Raw genomic sequence first — 16,607 nt, forward strand, 5'->3', positions numbered from 1 at the left:
AACAAAAGTGATACACAGCCTGTAAAAATGGATCCTTTCACATTCAGAAGAGGCTTCACTCAGACCAGGAGAAACATTAATCTCCCCCTGCAGCATGACTGCAGAGCTGCCACAACAAAGTAAGTAAGAAGCCTAAGACTGTGCTCAATTGCAAACAATCTGAGGACAAATTTGGCTACTCTTCAAGAACACTCAGAAAGACAACAGAAAGAGAAAGCTAGGCATTGCATTTTTTCTTCTGTCACACATATAAAGTTCCAACTTTAAAAATATATATATAATAAATGCTTAACATATGTCTTATTGGGAACTGTAATTTTGAAAAACATTATTTTTTTTTCCTTAAGGTTAGGAAATACATGTTCTACATTGCCTGTCAGATGTTGTATTCTGGAGAGGAAGAGGGAGTAAAAAATTCAAAGCTGAATTTAAAAAAAAGTGAGGAAAGAGAAAATGAACAAGAAACAAGTTGAGAGAATGAAGGAGGAACATAAAAAGAAAAAAAAAAAATAACACAATAAGCAAGACTCTACCATTAAGAGAAAGACAAGTTAAACTATGAGATCCTGATGACAACAAGAAAGTTTGAGTTTCAGTGCTGAGACGAAGTTCAATCAAATTTCAAGGTTTTAAACAACAACAGTCTAGTTTCAGTAGTAGTGAATGCAAACAGATCCCAGATAGCCCCTCTAGGACCTAAGGCTTTCCGCCGTTCTAGAGTACAGGCCATGAGTTTAGAAATCAGACATCGGGCAACTTACTTCAAGATCCAGACCTTTGATTTCTTTTTATGCTAACTACAACAGCATATGTATGTTACAGAGTTTGCAAAGCCAGTGTAAATGAGATCAAGTTTAAACCCTCTGACGAGACTTAAAGCTGCTGACACAGAAGCTGAGTCTTCATTTAACTGTTGGGCAATTTTCCTTGTATTTCACTTTCTGTGGATATTAATAGAAGCAGGGATCACTTCAATGTATAATAGCAAGTTAAAGTGACACACAGAGCGACTTACAGCAAGATGATGGAGTTGCAGGCCACATCAATTCTTGTTGTCTCGATCTTCGGCCCTGGCAGTCAACGTAAACCCCTACGCTGCTAAAACACAGCAGGTATTCTTTATTTGAGATTTCGACTGCACAGATGGCATCAGTTGGCTGCTGTGAGATAAATGATAGCGTGTGGTCATCTGGATGGAGCAGACTGTGTGGGCTGCCTTCTCCATGAAGGGGATGTTTTAAGAAACCTGACTGGTAGCCCACACAAAGTCGCTCACTGAAGACCGACATCCACTGGACGTTCCCCTGGACTTGGATCTCCTTGATCTTTTTGTGACGCGTCTTACTCTGATTTAGTTCATAACAGAGGACCTGCCTTTTCATAGCTACACACAGGCATGTAAGGGCTCCATGGCGCACATGTCCAGAAACTATTGACTGGCAGCCCTTTGTTTCTGCCAGCTTATAAAACTCAGTCTCCCTTCCATCCAGGGCTGTCATAGGGAAAAGTCGCACGTGACGGTTTCGTCCTGAGATTACTGCAATGAGCTGTTCGCTTGGGATAAGCTCAATCTGATGAACCTTCTTATTATCACCAACACGGATTATCTCTACAATAAAACCAAACAGAAACACCACAATTCATGTATATCATGGTAAAATGCAAACCGATTAAAAACTCGGTTGGGTAAGCACAAGAAATTCCCTTTATTACTCCTTTGCTTTATTTAAATATACAACAATAAAAACTTGTATTTTAATGATTCCAAAACTGATAATGGCTGGATAAAATCTGACTCTTATCAGAAAAAGGGACAAGCAGGCGCTTCAATAGCAGCTGAAGTGTTATTAACAATTCACTTTAAAAATAGTCATGTCTCTACTCTACTGAAAGTGAGGTTTAATTTCCAGCACTAAGGAGGAGGTTACAGTGAAGACCAAGCCAGCCTCCTTACTGCAGTGCGCAGCAAGAGAAGAGAAGGCAAAAGTCCTAGATGGCCAAAACAGAAAGCATAGATACCCAAAACAGAAAGCACACAGAACAGTGTGATCTTGATCATCTGCTCTTGCATAGGGCTGCCCAGCTGGTAACACAATAAAACCAACTAAAATGAAACTGGGGGATACTGAAAAAGAAAAAACCTTATGAAGTCAGTTTTTGATTATTAAGGGAAATTATTATCAGTTTCCAGTCTCTTACCGTCTTTGGTGACATGCACAACAAATAACCCTTCTTCATTCCCCAGTGCTATTCTTTCATGATCTATGACATTAATTAAAAAAAAAAAAAAAAAAAAAAGAAAATAGGTTATTTTTGTTTCAAAGTACTTTTTCAACATGTGCAATAATTCTGATTAACAGTTTTTTAATATCTTGAAATAAACAAAAAGCCTTAACCAACACAGCCTCTTTTGCCAGGTAAATAGTGACAGAACAAGAGGGAATGGCCTCTAGTTGCACCAAGGGAGATTCAGGTTGGATATCTGGAAGGACTACTTCCCAGAAAGAAGGCATTGGTCAGGCATTGGAACAGGTTGCTCAGGGAAGTGGTGGAGTCACTTTCCCTGGAGGTGTTTAAGGAAAGGGCAGATGTGGTACTTTGAGCTGTGGTTCAGAGGGCAATACTGGTGGTAGGTAGACGGCTGGACTTATCTTAGAGGTCTTTTCCAGCCTTAACGATTCTATGATCTACCAAAACTAAACAAAACATTGGAAACCACCCTGGCTTTCAAATTTCTAAAAAAAAAACCCCACATTTTCCCACCTCACCTGTTAGCAGATATAACACAAGGAACATTATTTTTAACAAATCACTCGGATATTTAAGTATACTACTGACACTGAAATAATTAAGACATCAAATTCAAATAATCTGAGTTCAACATTTTGTGTGGTTGCATTTAAAATTACTAAGCTCTTTCTCAACTCTCCAGTTCTCTCTCTGGACACAGAAGCAGACTATTGTAAAAATCAGTGATTTACACCTATTTTATGGTTCCAATTTTGCCCAGTGAAGGAGTTGTCTTTACAGAATAGCAAAACTGCAATATCCAACTGTTAGCCAATATAGCTCATTATTATAAATGTGTGCGTATGGGGGAATGTCATTACTGAGCCAGATTTCTTATTTATTTCATACCTATGATTGCTGCTGACTGTGTTGTTTTGATGAGGGGTAAGGTGCTGTCATAAGCTTCTTTGGGAACATAGACTGAGCGGTCTTTGAGTTTGTTCTTCTTCAAGATTCTATGCAATTCATTCAGCACTCCTACCCACTTGCTTTTTTCATTCTCACCGTCTGTTAGAATCAGGATTGAACACTTATTACTGGTTGCAGAGAGTTGGGAAGCTGTGACCTGAAAAAATTTTAAATATATATTTTAAATCTTAAGCAATAAAAGATTTCATCCTGATCATTTATACAAGAATATCAAATGCATTTAGATGCTCCTTCAATTAGCTGTCTGAGCAAAAAATTTAACCTTACTTAATAGAAAAACTATCACAGAAAAAGCTAATGTGAGTAACTCAGCAAAATCTGAAAACTTTATTTTCTTACATGCATTTATACTCATTCTGTAATAAGGAAACACTCACTCTAAATCAGAGTGGTATTCATCTCAGTGATTTTATAACGTAGAGCATTTCTTACAAAGCAAACCATATTTTTTAAACAATAGCTTTCCCTGTTAATGAATGCAATAGGAATGGTATATACACAAGAATGATTTATGAAATTTTTCATGTACTTGGTACAACTGTAACAGATAAAAGTGAGAACTACTTTGGGATTTTTATCTCCTCTCAGCATGCAGAGCAATGAATAGTCTGAAAGCAGGAAAGTCGAGGAGTGGAATACAGTGGTACAGAAAAGAAATGATACAGGAATTAGACACCAAAGATTTTTCACTGAGGTCAAATCTTCAATTAAATATCCAGAACAGTAATAGAAAAAGTCAATGATGGCAAAATCCTCTGATACCATGCAAATGACAGATTTTCATGAATATGTTATGCTGGATTTCTGTAATAACTACCTGATGAGGTAGTTATGAGATCCAGTGCTCATGTACCAAGAATTAATATACAACAAACGCTTCAGGAGTAACTCAACAAATCAAACTAAGAAGCAGAAAGCAACTCTGGGAAATGAAAATGTAGAAAATCATGAACAAAAGAATTCCAAGCGATGAACAGAAAGCTCGTAAGATATAGGTCTTAATGAGAAGATTAGAAAGAAAAAAAAACCTGTGTAAAACAGAGATGGGTGCTATGTATCAGTGCTATTTTACCATGAAAAAATGTATGATACGCATGGATATAAGTACAGAGCTTTATGCATTGCTGCAGCCATGAATACCGCACAGCCAGAACTTAGTAAGCACTCTGTGAATGCACATCGCACGTCACCGAGTGAAATCCTCTCCTTCTGGGTTAATAAGTTCAAGACACACATACTTACTCTAAAGATACAGGGGATATCTTTTCGATTTGCATGGATGACATCCGAAGCCAAGACAGAACTCACTGAGAATTCTTCATCCCTTGTGGAGACCATAAACATTATTGCAAAAGAGTTAAACAGAGTCAAATCTGTGTATTCGTTGTTGCTGTGTGCTTTTTTTTGAACTTAATTTCCATAGTACCGATAATCTTGATTTGCTAATTTTTTTCTTTTTTCTTTTGCTAAGGCACAAGAAGACAGTACTGAGATCTAACTTTTAAAGTCATTGCAACTCTTCCGGTTCTCTGCAGATGAAACACATACATGCTTTGCTACGTAACTAATTCCTGGTATATGCCAAAAGAAAAAAAATCTACTCCAGATACTTGTTTTTATGTCTGTTTAAATTTAAAACTTTTCAAAAATCAAACTACAAAGAAGACACTGAAGTAAGAACATCCTTCCAAGTATTTCATAAAAATCCAAACACCCTAGAAGATTTAATGTATTCAATTATAGCTTACATGTCCTCTCAACCCTCAGTGACATCAGCAGCACTTCAATAATTCTGAAGATGAACAAGGTACAAATCCTTCTGCATTAAAAGTTATAATAATTTTAACCACAAAGATCAATTTATCTTCAAAAACTCTATCCAACCTGAAAAGAATATAATTATCTTCTTTATGCATTCCAGATCTTCTACACAGCTCAGGAGATGAAATGTAGTACATGAAGTTAGTAATGAAGGCTGAATTGCCACCCCCCACTCCCATGGCAAGCTCCAACTCAGCACCAAAAAGCTTACCTCATGTCTATGACCTGACTCACTACCACACTTGGCTGGGATGCTTTTCCTTCTGCTATGTCATACAGGAAGAGTTTAAAATCACAGATTACTGCCAGCGCTCTCTGCCAACCTTTCTTTACACCAGCTGGTTTTGGTACCTATAGCAAAATAAATTCTGATCACCTCTCTGTAACTTTGTGTGCAAAGATTAAACTTACAGTACAAAAATCACAGGATCATAGGTTGGAAGAGACCTTAAAAACCATTGATGTCCAAGCCCCTCCTGTAGACAGGGTTGTCAACCTCCAGAACAGGCTGTCCAGAGTCCTGTCCAACCTGGCCTTAAATGCCTCCTCAAAAATTGCAATTCAATAATTAATAGCTTCACTCCAGAAAGCAAAAAAAAAATTAACTTAAGTGCCCAAGTGCAGCCACCTGATACTTACTCGGACATGTCCTTCGTAAGCTGTTCCTATACCTTTCTGAGGATCTATTCCCAAAGGGCCCTTAGTCTGTTCAGGAGGAATTGGACACACTGCAGGGGCCTTGTCTGCACAGGTCACATGGCAGGAGAATCCACACACTTGTGAAGAGGAAAAGGAACAAACGGGTTTAATCGTTATTTCCTGCAATGCAAAAGCTATCATAATGATGACAACATAACACTTTTGGTTTTTTTGCTAGCAACCAAATATTTGTACTGAATTTTGCTACACTGAGACAGAAATGTAAATTCATGCACATGGTCTGATATGATCTGAATTCAGAGCTGTGTAGTTTCAGAGCTGTACAGCTATAGTCTGGTTTCATTCAAGTAAGAAAAATTAGAAGTTCATATTGAAATAATTTCCCTATGATCTTTTTTCCAGGCCCATCTCTACTAGTAAACAAAAAGCTGGCAACTCTACTAAGTGATGTATGTTATTCTGTGAATATACAAACCTAGTGCAAATCAGTCCTAGAAAGAAACAAAATTGGTACTAAATAGAAAAGCTGCCTTACACAATGACCTCACATAAGCAAGGCTTCTGTCAGCACACTTAACCACTGACTGTGGCCCTGTATTGCTATTTTAAATAAACTCAACTGAACTCTTCTACCACCAACCAGAATTACTATTTTACCAGATAACTTGGTAATCTTTTACATGAGATGTTCAAAGTATTTGACTTTCACTATTAGAAGATGGCAGCATATGTATATATTCTGTTATTCATAATGTGAATAGAAGACACCTGCACTCTTGCACCACAACATTCATTGAACAATCTGCATCTGTATGAATTTCAGTTCCCATTTCCTGCCTTACTTACCTTCACAAGTGCAGCCCTGTCTTATTAAACCAACCATCAGAGATGTGCATTGATTGCATTTTGTTGGAGTATTAAACGATTTCACTACAAACTGGTGGGCTTTAGGCTGTGAAAAAAGCAGAAAAGGATGTTAGTACCTGCAGTGCTTCTGAAGAATAGTTATTTTTTCACAGACATAAAGGTGTTTGCTGAAGTGAGATCTAAGCTCATAGCACAGGCTGCAAATACCAATTATCAAGGCTTGTTACTAATAACTTACCATCCTCTGTAAACAAAGCCATTGAAAACAGACATTCTGGATGAGGTATGTAATGGTCCCAAATAAGAGAATTGTGCAGGTTACCTTAATAGGGAGGTATTCTAAAATTTTATTCACTTTCCTGATTTTCACAGCATGTATCACAGATAAGGGCTCCAACTTCATACTTAATAAGAGTTGTACTGTTAGAATGGAAGCTTTCTGCCTACAGACAGCTTTCTTATTTTGAAACTTGCAGGGAAACAGTAGTCTTAAAAACCAATACAGTAAAAGTAAGAAGATTCTACAGGTAATATAATAAATACAAAAAACAATCATTACTCACTGTTTAAGAAAAACATTTGCAAAAATACAATGATGTGCACAGTTAAGTCTGCTTTGCGTGATTCCATGTGCAAACACATAATATTTTTAATCTCTCTAGTAAGATGTTGTCAACAGGCCAACTGCAAATTAATTTCAACAACTGACATAAAATCAGCTTTTATACGGGCAAAAGCCAGAAAACAGAAAAAATTAAATTCCTTCTCCCAGTGCTGCAGTGCTGAATGTTGTGCTCACTCTGTGTTGCTTACCAAAAAATTCCCCCAAATCGACGGTTTCATTTTAGGCTCAGTCTTTGCCCTTTGGAATATAATTTTCTAAGGCCAATCTTTAGGCCAACCTGAGACTGTCCCATAGTGACATGGATTTTACTGTATGCAGAGGATGGAGGCAGATTAGTCACATAGATGCTGGAAAACAGTCTCCCTTGGAAATCTTTTTTTCCTTTCATATTCTGGTTCATTTATGTCTTTCTGAAGTTCAAACTTGTAACCAAATACATTAACATATTGATAATTAATATCAATGTGCAATATAATCAAATATAATAATCAAATGGCTGTGTGCTGTTAGGCTGGAATGCCTACTGTAAGTCGTCAACACCACATAACGTAAGAATCATGCAATCAGCTTCTGCACTGAGAGCTCTCTTGAGACCCTTGAAGCTGTGGCCCAGGGGTGATATTTTTTCCCTTACAATACAAAACTCACGGACACATGACTGAATACCTTTGGTGCAGAGAGTCCCGATCCAATATATGCTGTCCGCATGGTTGGTGTGTGAATTGACCGAGGAGGATGATCTGTAACCTGGATTAGTCCCCAAAAGATCAAAATGACATCAAATACACACTACCAAAGACTGCTTGAACAAAATAAAAATATTACTATCTGCCATCTGCTCCATCCCCAGATATACAAGCAAAGAAACCGAACTGACTAACAAAGTATGGACACAGGAATACACATCTTGTCATTAAAAAGATGTGTGATTTTCATTTCTTAAATGTCTAAAATTATTTTGCATAATCTCCATTTGATTATTTTCTAGCACAAAATAATCAGCAAATGTAATCTTTTAAGAGGGAAAGGGGATACTTTATTACAGTTGCAGAGACTTGCCAGTACTTTGTACTGGTAAGACTTTCATCAAGGCTCCATAACACGCTCTTATGAAGTGCAATACAACATTAACTTTGCACCAATATTTTTAAAGTATTCATAGCTAAGAATACATTATGAAGAGAGATTGTATCTAGTAACTGATTTTACAATCCCCATCCTCAATCAACTAACCAGATGTATAAGGTCCCCTACATACAGCTCACTGCTCATGCAGCAGAAGGCTGTTTACAAGGTCCTATACAGTCTCTGCAAAATGATGAGTTTAGTTCTAAACAAAAAGACTTGCTAAAGCAATTTTTATATGAGTACTCCTTAAACAAAAAGTCAACTCCCAGTACCTCGATTGGTTCAATTTCACTAGCTGTAGAAGGAGACCTTGATCTTGAATGGAGGTGAGACTTGCTATCTTCATCCCGTGATGGCGTATTGGATATCGTGAAGTTCTCAACTGAATCAATCTAGGAGAATAATTCCAGAAAGAAAAAAAATAATCAAAGGCATCACTAAAACAGAATTCTTGACTCTTACCAAAATAAGATAAGGAAGCAGTAGAATTCCTAAGAGAGAACTGAGAGAGAAAAATTCAGTTTTAAGCGACTTCTTAATCAAGCTACAGAATTACAACAAAAATTACTAACTATGAATACATTATGGCTTTGGATGAAAGGTGAACACATGCATAAGATCTGCTAGTTCAAGGGCCTGAAAAATACTCAAGCAGATTTGTAATTCAGCACTTAAAGAATATTTCCTAATTGCAACTCTTTTTTGTCAATCAGTAAGAGAGATCTGTTAGGAACGAATTCCCATATAGCCTATGAAAATCACTGCAACCGTATTTAGAATAAAATTAGAAGAAAAAGTAGAGCAAATAATGCAACTCCTTAAATCAGTGCTTCATGGAGAATTGAGGGTTTTTGTACTCCATCTGAACTACAAAAAAAGGAAAATAACTATTAGGAATATAGTTTCTCCAGAGGGCTGTTTTCCTAGACTTTGATATACAATGAAACTAAGCCAAACACAGAATTATACTGACAACGTAGTATGCATGTTCCTCTGAAAGTAATGCCTCTTATTTATTTCCATGGAAGCCACAACAGATACAAAGAGCACAATAATGCAGTTTGATAGAGCACATGCTCAGCTATAAAAGACTCTTTTTCAGCAGTCAGCACCACCAGCTCTGCATTTTCACCAGCAATGCACAAGACTCTGCATGCTGTGCTTGTAAAAATCTGCATTAGCAGAGGTGACCTCTACTGTCACTGCCACCACCATCCACAGCCTCACCGTGCTCACATCCATTGTTGGGTCTCCATAAACATTCAGCAAGCATTGATGAATGTCACTGGGTGCCATTTTTTTCTGCATGATGGAACTCAAGGACACCCCTTTGCTCCATGCACACTTCCATGTCAGATGCCAATTTGTTATGCTGCCCCTCTGCTGCCATCTGTTGCACAGCAAAAAAATGTAATGGAATATTGGTGGGAAGGTTCAATCTCTGTTGCCATCCCACCAACATCTGCCTCTGACGTGGTAGGCCAACATAATAAAATAGGAGACATTACTTTTGGAGCAGCCCTTATATGAGTATGATTTGATGTCCTATAAAACAACTTTAGAGTCTTTAAGAGAATGCAAAATTCTTCATTGAAAATATGACATCTCCATATCAAAGTTTTCTTTGTTAATTTCAATTTTATGATTAAAGTGAAATGAGGATGCTTTTCTCTCCTACTAATAAAACTAATAGCTGGAGGCCTACAGATGGCTCCACTACCTGTTGGGTTTTTCTGAAGCAACATTATCAACTGTTAATCATTGCTAAGGATTTGGCTACTTTGTGCACAAAATAAAATCTGCAGCAACTTTTACAGATATATTTGAATATTCCAATTATTTTTTTTCCTCATTTGTCACTGACATCACAATAGGAATTCCAAAACCTTTACTGCTTTGTGTGTATAAAACATAATGCCAAGCCAATCTTATACATGCATACGCTGTTCTCAAGAAATTAACCATGGTAGTGAACAGGTGCAGATGAAGCTCTCTTGTTGTTTGTTTTTGATTTTTTGTTTATTTTTCAATTGTAGTGAGTTAAGTTTAATGGCTTCTTTGCCATAGCCTTCAAAAAAAAAAAAAAAAAAAAAGGCTCATCAGCTTAATCAACACAGGCATACTAAGATGCATCTTCTCTCTGTAGTGAGAACAGACTTTCTCACCATGCAGTACACCTATTTTCCACACACAGATCATGTATCTCAAGCACTGAGGCAAAAAATAGCAGTAAAGCAAACATTCTGAACACTGATTTATCGGAAGCAAATTATAATTGGAAGCTTTACCCAGCATCAGAAGCACTTATGAATCCTTAGATAAATTGAGTTAAGTATTTTAAACTTTTTATTTTAAATAAATAAATAAAGCCTAAAGATGTGATAACGTGACATGTAAACTGTCTAACCTCAAAAAATCTAGCTACTTCTTAACAGCCTTATTTAAAAAATAAACCCAGCGAGTAACCACTGGAAAATTTTTCATAGCAAGAAGCAGATGTTCCTTGTCTTCTGTAAGTTAAGTCCAGAGATCATATCTATAATTGCATAAACATTTCCACATACTCAGAAGGTCCTCCCTTCAAAGTAGCATCTGCATACCAAACAATTTTCGCGGTGTCTGTTAAAAACTTTGGTACCAGGATAATAATAAATGATGGAACTATTCTGGAATGTCCTACAAAGCCTTTGTGGAGCAAAATCAACTGCTGAACTAGTTACAAATCTATTTTTACTTAGCTTATGAACATAAAAAGCCCACAAAACAGACAGAACCTGATCTACTATTACTTAGTTTGAAGGGAATTTAACCACCAACTTCACTGTAGAAACAGAGCCATAAGCTGTAATGCTGCAGTAATCTTCAGGTTCTTTACTTCAAGGAGAAGAAAGTTACAGAAGCAACTGAACTCAATTTAAGTGGCTCATATTAACATCACTAAAATTAGTTTTAAGCCAAGATAAGGAAAACAACATTTCAGATAAAATTGTAATAGCCTTGTTGGCTTCCACCACTCTGTGTTTGGTGGTCTACACGTCACCTGTGAAGGCCTGAGCCAAAGTTGACTACTGTGCAAACATATTTGAACTGGAGCCACAGTAGGCAAAAGCAAGCAGTTACTGTAAGCTTGCCCTAAACACAGAGATGTGTGCTTTGATTTACATATTTAAGGTAACTATTGGAGCTGTGTGTATCATAGTTTATTGAAAATTCATTATAAATGCTGTCTATACTTTCCTGTTCCTATTATCTTCTATACAAAAAAGAATCAAAAGAAGCAATGCGAGTTCAAAATGTGCACAGCATACCTAGTACCAACGCAGTCTGACAAGGCATGGATAACACCAGGTTTTGAATTCCACTTTGCTTTGTGAACCATAGCTTAGCAGACTATAACACATACAACTCTGCTTTCCTTGTATGAATTTGTCCTATCCTCTTCAACACTCAGTTTCCCTCTTGCTATTTATCTCTGTGCTATTTTCAATCACTTGCTATGATAGGCCTCCTGAATGCCAAAATTTATCTTCTGTAGGAAACTCTTACACACACCCTCTTCAAACAGGCCCTCATTTGGCATGTTCTCATCCTGCTTATTTAACATCTCTCATCCTGCAGCAACTTGAACAGCTCTCACAACGAATTTCCACACTGAGATGAAAAAGTAGACAAAGCTACAATGATATTCTGCACATGGAAGTATTACCAAAACAAATAATCCAAAAGCTTTTAGTCCAGGGCTGTAAAACAACAAAAAGCACAGCAGCAGCAGCAGCAGCAGCAGCAGCAAAGAGCAGCAGCAGCACAAGGCATGCAGACGATCCATACATTAAACGAAGGCATGTACATGACAGGCAAAAATAAAGGGCCACACAGAGTAAGACAGCCTCTTACACGTCTGCCTTTGTTAGCTGGAATACAGGAAGGAGAGCGCTTTAACAAAGAAAGGAGGAGAATATGTTACAAAACCAAACAGTGACACACAAATCAGCTCAGTATTCATTGCTGTATGTTTGCAGGTGTAGTTTTTAGACACACACAGACATGTTCATTTTTAAAAGTATTTTCAAAACAGTATTCTGGGGCAACAAGCAGAAAGAAACATCACAGAAAGGAACAGTTATTTTAAAGTTTGCATCTTTACACTGGACAGTAACAGTGAAACTGTAGGCTACGTTACACCAAAGCAGCAAAACTTGCAGTCAGTATATCTCTGTGTTCTGAACAAGATGAATAAGGCAATCTCCTGGAGGAGCAATATAGCCAATTTAAAGTATCATTAAGGATTATTCTAAACTTCATTACAAATGTGCAGGTACAGTCAGAGCACTCTACTGTATGGGACTATTTAAAAATGAAAATTGAGAACATGAATTATTCTGCTGTCTAAGATTTGTTTAGTTTAACTAAAATCCCACAGGATGATTTAAGAAAGCTATTTTTAATTCATAATGTGTTACAACAGGAAAAAATAATCTTTTACAGCAAGTGAAAAAATTTTTGTCAAGGGTAACTGGAATTCCATTTTACTATTGCTAAATAATCACTGACTCAACTTTAAACAAAACAACTTGATTGCTTCCATTAGCTGGTGAGACACACAAAGATCAACCTTTATAAAAAATAAAACAAGCTCAAAACCCACTGCTCAGCAGTGCCATTATCAGACACTTCCAGGGAACACAGCAGACTTCAGACCTACGTGACGCTACCAACAGCCTGCGATACACAAGGCAACAAAGATGAAGATTTAGAAGAAAGTACAGCAGAGTCACTGAGGGTGACTGCCCTCCCACCAAAATCTGAAACCTCAGACAGCAAAACCTATTCCTGCTCCTCTTCACACTCTCCCATGCACACAGCAGAAACAAGGATCATTTCTGGACACATTAGCTTTTGCAACCATGAAGATTTCAGCACTAGTTTTGTAGATCTGATCAAGGATTGAGGATTTAAGGAGGAACAGCTGGAACAGCAGCGACTGTTACTCGGAGTACTGAGCTACTCATTTTCTTGCTTGGCATCTGCAGGCCACAGACAGTGAGATATCTATTTTTTAATTCTCTCCAGAGAAAACACACAGCTATTGTTTTCCTCACTGAGGCAATTAGCATTTACTGCAATCATTCTCAGGGATAAACAAATACACTATTTGGAAGGCAGACACAGAATATGACACCTACCCAATAAATGTCAAATATAACCAGCAAGTCAAAATCAGCACTGCTTACAACCTGTCATTTTGTAATGAAGCACAGAGGGTGGAGATTCATTTCAGGCCATTGATAATATTTACTGTGGGATCCTGATGACAGAAAAGACTTTCTTGAAAACCATCCTATATTGAGTCTAACCTAAGGACTTCTAATACTTCCCTGGACTTAATTTAAGGAGCCCATCCACTTTTCAGGTATGACTGAGCATAGGTTTAGCTCTCCTTGAGATGCTACAGGAAACATTCAAGGTAACTACAATCAAAAAGAGACACTGAAAAGGGAATGGAGGTCATATCCAGCAAATACTCTGCTTTTCTTTTCTTTCATCTGGGGGGAGAGGAAGAGAGCCCTGATGTGGACAGAGAGAGGAGGAGCCCCTCATTTTAAGTTCAGCCAAATATATGGACACTGAACCTACTTAATTAGCTGAACCATATAAACCACTCATCTTGACAACTGAACTAGGTATTAAGAATTCACGAATGAATCAAATAGTTGTCCAAGTAAAGAAGGATGCAGAATTGACTTTAAACACAACTTAATTGCACTACTTTCCAGTACTAATGAGGTCAACAGACATTCCTCTTTCAAAAAAGAAAGGTAACTCAGCAGGCACTGTACTCATCTGCAAAGCACTTTTCTCATCTTTGAGCACTCAACTCTCTGGGTCTGGAGTTTCAGCAGATTTGTGAGATAGCATTCTGCCCCTGTTAGTGAGGTTAGCCCCTCACCAGTGCAATGTACTCCTGCCCAAAGCAATTGAGAAAAAAACAGCTGTTGGATTCAGCTTGAAGATACAGCATTCGAAGTTTGATTCTGTATGCATTACATCATCCAGATGCAACATTATACACATTAATACTTGGAGCTACTCCAAAAATAAAATCTGGGTACCAAACAAGACTTCATCTGAGTGTGCGCTCCAATGTCTTCATCAATCACTGTAGGAGAGTAATAGATACTTCTTTCAGAAGTACCTTGGTATGAAAGAGCCTGCTGACACAAACTAAGCTCCTAATGCTATGGCAACATACAGAACACTTCCTTAACCCAGTAAAGGACATAAAAATTCATTTATTAAACATTTTACAAGACGGGAAACTCTACCTGTCTCAATGCAAAGAGTTCTTTCAGAATTGGTGAAAGGAAATGCAATCAGTAGAATAGATCTGTATACAATACTTTTCTTGTTACATCATTCACAACAAATATTTCTAGAATAAAATAAATTATACTGCATTCTAATGCAAGTATGATTATTGTACTTTAAATGCTACACACTTTTGTATGTGTGTATCAAAAAACACAGATGTACACACACAGTATACAAAGAATGGCAATGGGTGGTTGTCCACAAATGATGTAGAGTATTTAAAGCCTCTGAGCATTTACAATTACGTGCTTATTACTTCAGCCTGGAAGAAATATAATGCAGTCAATTTTCAGCTTGTAATTTAATTTCCTTAGCAAGCAGCTAATCAGGGCAAATTTTTAAACACTGCTGTGATTAAAAATTAGCATCTCAAAAGGCAGTAAAAAGAAATCAATCAAGAAGGTCACTTCAAAGCCGAAATAAAAATTACTTCCCGCAATACAGGCTTAAAAGGAAACATTTCCATTGAAGTGACCAGAAGAGTTTTGGAGACAACTGACAGAACAACAGGAAGCAACAGAACTAAGTGATAGAAGTATGCCAGAAATTTTAGAACCATTTTCTAAAGTAAAGACCCCAAAGCAGCTTCTCCCCATTAGGAACAACCTTCTTCAATACAGAATTATTCACATGAAGAAAACCATTTAATTCTATCTATATAGACAGGTGTAAGTATTACAAGTATAGTTCTCCACTGCACTTGCAGCACTTTATTTGACTGCATTATTGTTCAAATATCCCAAATCAATCAACTGATCTCTGTTATTGAGGGATTTACTGGTTTGAAAACCAAAGACTTACGTCATCGATAAAATCAATCAATGAGGATGAAGAAGAGGAAAAGGAGTCCTATTTTAATGAAATCAGCAATAAAGAAAAAAAACAAAGGAAGGGAGAGAGACAGAAAAAGAAATGGATGAAGTAAACTTCAGTATAAATAAAAATGCAAAAGTAAACAACTATAAATGACAAATTGCAAAACGTTACCCAAGTTTTCATTAATTGCCTTTCATAGACAATTAATAATCAACACATAAAATCAAATGTTTTTCTTGCATTGACTCAATAGAACAAGATTCCTACATTCCAAGAGGAATTTTATTCTAAAAGTAACTTATAAGGGAAATCATTTAAAAAAGAAATGAAAAAAATGCGTTAATTATGCATTATGAGACAACAATGGAATAATGAATACACAATAAAAAGCAAGTTAATTTTGGAAGATTAATAGCATCAGGAATGTCTTTTGTAGCTAAATATGATCTTGTATATGTATCAGGAAAAAAACAATCACAGATTTTACAACAAATGTATAACTGTGAAGGTGGTGTGTTGTCCCCACTGAGTTTAGTTTGACCAGTATTTCACCCTGGCTGCTTTTCTCTAAAGAAAAACGATGCACTGTTGGCTGTTGATTAAAACAGAGGATAAGAAATGCATTGTGTTGTTTCAATTTTCCACATCCATACTTTCTACCTAAACTGGTCTCTATTCTAAAAGCAACAAAGGAATTAAAGAGATTTATTTTTTAGGAATAAAATTCTGTGGAGAGGAAATGAACAGCAATTATCTGGGTTTTAGAAATCTGTGAATGAAAATGAACAAACAATGAAAACATCCTAATAAATATCAACCACTTCAGTATCAACCACTTCACAGAATGCAATCAAGGATTATTTGCATACTTTCATGTTTACAAAACCAGCATTCACATTACTTAGCATTATTCTGAACACGTACCAAAGTCATTTGAGCACCTTTGCTTTACGTGTTTGCTATGATATTAGGAAAATTTCTGCATTCAGCATTTTAGAGAGAATTTGCTATGATTATTAAGCGTTCAAGAGAAGACAGCCAGCACTGCAAATGATGAGCAATATTCACATACTGTTGTATACAAGTAAATACAGGATAATAT

At 36.8% G+C, this 16,607-nt stretch overlaps 1 protein-coding gene across 9 annotated transcripts in view; it reads right to left on the reverse strand.

The window, feature by feature from the left end:
* The window catches only part of CDC42BPA (CDC42 binding protein kinase alpha), a 153,202-nt gene that overhangs the window by 23,123 nt on the left and 113,472 nt on the right, over nt 1-16,607 (reverse strand). For all 9 annotated transcript variants that reach the window (XM_042876263.1, XM_042876279.1, XM_042876248.1 and 6 more), the window contains 9 exons: nt 8,593-8,712; nt 7,859-7,939; nt 6,547-6,652; nt 5,680-5,816; nt 5,252-5,391; nt 4,462-4,543; nt 3,139-3,355; nt 2,200-2,262; nt 1,016-1,609 (listed from right to left, as the gene is read on the reverse strand). In XM_042876263.1, coding sequence (XP_042732197.1) covers nt 1,016-1,609; nt 2,200-2,262; nt 3,139-3,355; nt 4,462-4,543; nt 5,252-5,391; nt 5,680-5,816; nt 6,547-6,652; nt 7,859-7,939; nt 8,593-8,712 — 1,540 coding nt within the window. The remainder of the gene's footprint in view (nt 1-1,015; nt 1,610-2,199; nt 2,263-3,138; nt 3,356-4,461; nt 4,544-5,251; nt 5,392-5,679; nt 5,817-6,546; nt 6,653-7,858; nt 7,940-8,592; nt 8,713-16,607) is intronic.

This window comes from Lagopus leucura, unplaced genomic scaffold (assembly GCF_019238085.1).
Source record: "Lagopus leucura isolate 7727_CA_CO unplaced genomic scaffold, USGS_WTPT01 Super-Scaffold_73, whole genome shotgun sequence".
Lineage (NCBI taxonomy): Eukaryota > Metazoa > Chordata > Aves > Galliformes > Phasianidae > Lagopus > Lagopus leucura.